This window comes from Malurus melanocephalus, unplaced genomic scaffold (assembly GCF_030028575.1).
Source record: "Malurus melanocephalus ecotype Western Australia unplaced genomic scaffold, MMel_1.1 scaffold_3538, whole genome shotgun sequence".
In the NCBI taxonomy this organism is placed as follows: Eukaryota; Metazoa; Chordata; class Aves; order Passeriformes; family Maluridae; genus Malurus; species Malurus melanocephalus.
Window position 1 is genome coordinate 1 of NW_026626770.1, and position 5,403 is coordinate 5,403.

General features: G+C 39.7%; 1 protein-coding gene across 1 annotated transcript; it reads right to left on the reverse strand.

Moving 5' to 3' along the window:
* Positions 1–431: 431 nt before the first annotated feature.
* Positions 432–3,371, reverse strand: LOC130588153 (protein arginine N-methyltransferase 5-like). Its single transcript, XM_057389113.1, has 2 exons — positions 3,255–3,371; positions 432–848 (listed from the first exon to the last, which is right to left on the reverse strand). The coding sequence occupies exons 1-2, from the start codon at positions 3,368–3,370 to the stop codon at positions 668–670; spliced, it is 297 nt and encodes a 98-aa protein (XP_057245096.1). The 5' UTR covers position 3,371; the 3' UTR covers positions 432–667.
* Between the last annotated feature and the right edge of the window lie 2,032 nt (positions 3,372–5,403).

Consider the following 5,403-nt stretch of genomic DNA (forward strand, 5'->3'; position numbering starts at 1 on the left):
CATTCGGGGCTGAGTTCGTTGTCCCCGAAGGATCCCAGAAGCTCCGACACCACGAGATCGGCGCGTTCCGGGGCCTCCCAGCGCCGCATGTCCCGGGAAATCACCGAAACTTGGGATCCCCATTCTTCCCACTGGCAGTTTTCCAGTCTAATTAGTGTTAATTAGCATTAATTAGCATTAATTGATTGATTAATGACCATTAAAACCCTCCCTGATCAATTCCGATAATTAATCAATAACTGATCAGTGATCAATAATCACTCTTGCACCCTTTATGGCCATTTTCCCCCTCTATTTTAACCCTATTTAGTGTTAATTAGCCATAACTAGTGTTAATTAGCATTAATTAGCTCATTATTGGTCATTAAAACCCATCCTGATCAATTCCGATCACAGATCAATAACCAATCAATGATCAATAACCTCCCTGACACCCTCCATGGCCATTTTTCTGCTCTTTTTGGGCCCTAATTACCCTTAATTAGTGTTAATTAGTATTAATTAGTTCATAATTAGCCATTAAAACCCTCCCGGATCGATTCCAATACCTAATCAATAACTGATCAATGATCAATAACCACCCTCACACCCTCCATGGCCATTTTTCCACTCTATTTTCACCCCAATTACCCTTAATTAGCCCTAATTAACACTAATTAACCCATTATTAATCATTAAAAATCCCCTCATTAATCAGCAATCGATTCCGATAATTAATCAATGACCGATCGATGATCAATAACCGATCAGGGATCAATAACGGCGGCTCCGGGGCCTCCCAGCGCCGCATGTCCCGGGAAATCACCGAAACTTGCGAGCCCCATTCTTCCCATTGGCAATTCTCCAGCCTAATTAGCGATAATTAGCGTTAATTAGTGTTAATTAGTTCATTATTGGTCATTAAAACCTTCCCAGATCAATTCCGATAACTAATCAATAACCGATCACTGATCAATAATCACCCTCATACATCCCCCGGCCTTTTTTCCCCTTTATTTTGACCCTTATTAGTGTTAATTAGCGGTAATTAGCAATAATTAGCTCATAATTAGTCATTAAAACCCTCCCAGATCGATTCCAATAACTAATCAATAACCAATCAATGATCAATAACCCCCCTGACACCCTCCATGGTCACTTTTCCACTCTTTTCCCACTCTAATTACCATTAATTAGCATTAATTAGCATTAATTAGCTCATTATTAGTCATTAAAGCCCTCCCAGATCGATTCCAATAACTAATCAATAACCGATCGATGATCAATAACAACTCTCACACCCTCCATGGTCACTTTTCCACTCTTTTCCCACTCTAATTGCCCTTAATTAGCCATAATTAGTGTTAATTAGTTCATTATTAGTAATTAAAACCCTCCTGGATCAATTCCGATCAGAGATCAATAACCGATCAATAATCAATAACCCCTTTGGCACCCTCCATGGCCATTTTTCCACTCTATTTTGACCCTAATTAGCGTTAATTAGCATTAATTAGCTCATTATTAGTCATTAAAACCCTCCCCGATCAATTCCAATAATTAATCAATAACCAATCAATGATCAATAATCACTCTCACACCCTCCAAGACCATTTTTCCCCGTTGTTTTGACCCTAATTAGTGTTAATTAGCCATAATTAGTATTAATTAGCATTAATTAGCAATAATTAGTTCATTATTGGTCATTAAAACCCTCCCGGATCGATTCTGATCACAGATCAATAACCGATCGATGATCAATAATCACTCTCACACCTCCAAATTCCATTTTTCTGCTCTATTTTGACCACAATTAGCATTAATTAGTGATAATTAGTATTAATTAATCGATTATTAGCCATTAAAACACTTTTCAATAGCTTAGGAATCGATTCCGATCAGAGATCAATAACCGATCAATGATCAATAACCACTCTCACACCCTCCATGGCCATTTTCCCCTTTATTTGGACCCTAATTACCTTTAATTAGCCACAATTAGCACTAATTAATCCATTAATAACCATTTAAAACCCTCCTGGATCGATTCCAATCATTAATCAATAACCGATCAATGATCAATAATCACTCTCACACCCTCCATGGCCATTTCTCTTCCCTTTTCCCGCTTTAATTACCATTAATTAGCGTTAATTAGCATTAATTAGCTCATTATTGGTCATTAAAACCCTCCCTGATCAATTCCGATCAGGGATCAATAACCGATCAATGATCAATAACCACTCTCACACATCCCCCGCCCATTTTTCCCCTTTAGTTTGACCCTAATTAGTGTTAATTAGCATTAATTAGCATTAATTAGCTCATAATTAGTCATTAAAACCCTCCCTGATCAATTCCGATCAGGGATCAATAACCGATCAATGATCAATAATCACTCTCACACCCTCCATGGCCATTTTTACCCTTTATTTTGACCCTAATTAGCGTTATTTAGCATTAATTAGCTCATTATTAGTCATTAAAACCCTCTGGGAGCGATTCCGATAATTAATCAATAACCGATCAATGATCAATAATCACTCTCACACCCTCCCTGGCCATTTTTCCGCTCTATTCCCACTCTAATTACCATTAATTAGCCCTAATTAACACTAATTAACCCATTATTAACCATTAAAAATCCCCCTCATTAATCAGGAATCGATTCCGATAATTAATCAATAACCGATCAATGATCAATAACCCCCCTGACACCCTCCATGGCCATTTGGGCCCTAATTACCCTTAATTACCCATAATTAACATCAATTAATTAATACCCATTAAAACCCTCCTGGATCAATTCCAATCATTAATCAATAATTAATCAATAACTATTGATGACAACGGCGTTGGGGCCATTATTGATCAGTTATTGATTATTGATCCGTTATTGATTTGGCATTTTTTTGATCCCAAATCGATCCTGATCGGTTCCCAATCAATAATTAATCAATAATTACCGATCCCTCACGTGATGACGGCATTGGGGCCATTATTGATCAGTTATTGATTATTGATCGGTTATTGATTTGGGGTTTTCTTCGCTCCTATTGATCCTAAATCGATCCCACTTGATTCCCAATCACTCCTAATCAATAATTATTGATCCCTCACGTGACCACAGCGTTGGAGTCGCTATTGATCATTTATTGATCACTATTGATTATTGATTGGCTCTTGATTTGGGGTTTTTTCGCTCCTATTGATCCCAAATCGATCCTGATCGGTTCCCAATCAATAATTAATCGATAATTATCGATCAGACTCACGTGACGACGGCGTTGGGGTTTTTCTCCACGGCGTAAATTCGCACCCGAACCCCGAACTGACGCGCGGCCCTGAGGACAGCGGTGACCAGGGGACCCCGCCCAGCGCCCAGGACCATCACAACCCTGGAAAATGGGAAAAATGACCCAAAATTACCCCAAAATCAGCTCCAGGACCCCAGAAAACCCCAAAAACCGCCCGAAAATTCACAAAAATCACCGAAAAACACCAAAAAATGACCCCAAATCCCCTGAGCACAGCGGTGACCAGGGGACCCCGCCCGGCGCCCAGAACCATCACAACCCTGGAAAAAACCCAAAAATCAGCAAAATCACCCCAAAAAATGGGATCAGCGACCAAAAAAACCCCAAAAACCACCCCGAAATACCCAAAAATGACCCAAAATGACCCCAAAATCCCCTGAGCACAGCGGTGACCAGCGGACCCCGCCCGGTGCCCAGAACCATCACAACCCTGGAAAAATGGGGAAAAAATGGGGAAAATGACCCAAAAATCAGATCCAGGACCCCAAAAAACATCAAAATCACCCCAAAAAACCCCAAAAACCGCCCAAAATTCACAAAAATGACCCAAAAATGACCCCAAAAAAACCCAAAAAATGACCAAAAAATGGCACAAAAAATGACCCAAAAATCCCCAAAAAGGACCCAAAAATGTCCCAAAAAGCACCAAAAACCGCCCCGAAATACCCCAAAAATAACCCAAAAATCACCCAAAATGAATGACCCAAAATTGATCAAAATCACCCCAAAAAATGAGATTGGGACCTCAAAAAAAACCCCAAAACAGCTCCAAAATACCCAAAAAACACCAAAAAATAACTCAAAAAAGACAAAAAAATCATCAAAAAATGTCCCAAAATAACCCCAAAAAGACCCAAAATGAGTGACCCAAAAATCATCAAAATCACCCCAAAAAATCCCAAAAACGACCCAAAAAAATGCTGAAAAATGACCAAAAATGGGAAAAAAATGACCCAAAATCCCCTGAGCTCAGCGGTGACCAGCGGACCCCGCCCGGCGCCCAGGACCATCACAACCCTGGAAAAAATAACAAAAATTACCCAAAAACGGAAAAAATGACCCAAAATTCAACTCCAGGACCCCAAAAAACCCCCAAAACCACCCGAAAATTCACAAAAATCACCGAAAAACCCCAAAAAATGACCCCAAATCCCCTGAGCACAGCGGTGACCAGGGGACCCCGCCCGGCGCCCAGAACCATCACAACCCTGGAAAATGATAAAAAATGGGGAAAATGACCCAAAATTCAGCAAAATCACCCCAAAAATGGGATCTGGACCCCAAAAAACCCCAAAAATGACACAAAAAACCCCAAAAAAGACCCAAAAATGACCCAAAAATGACAAAAAAACACCAAAAAACAATCAAAAAAACCCAAAAAAAGACCCAAAAATGGCAGAGAAATGACCCAAAAAATCCCAAAAATGACCCAACAAACCCCCAAAACTGCCCCAAAATACCCAAAAATGACCCAAAATGACCCGAAAAATGGCCCAAAAATGACACAAAATGACACAAAATGAATGACCCAAAAATCAGCTCCAGAACCCCAAAAAACATCAAAATCACCCCAATAAAATGGGATTGGGACCCCAAAAAAACCCAAAAATGACCCAAAAATCATTAAAAAACACCAAAAAATGACCCAAAATGACCCAAAAAATGCCCCGAACATACCCAAAAATGACCCAAAACGAATGACCCAAAAATTATCAAAATCACCCCAAAAAATCCCAAAAATGACCAAAAAAATACTGAAAAATGACCCAAAATGACCCAAAAATGACCCAAAAATGACCCCAAAATCCCCTGAGCACAGCGGTGACCAAGGGACCCCGCCCGGCGCCCAGAACCATCACAACCCTGGAAAAAACCCCAAAATTACCCAAAATTCAGCAAAATCACCCAAAAAAATGGGATCGGGACCCCAAAAAACCCAAAAAACCCCCAAAATGACCCAAAAATCAAAAAAAAACCACCTAAAATCACCCCAAACTACCCCAAAAATGACCAAAAAATAACCCCAAAATCACCCAAAAATCACCCAAAAAACCTAAAAAATGACCCCAAAAATGACTCAAAATGACCCAAAAAACCACGAAAAAAT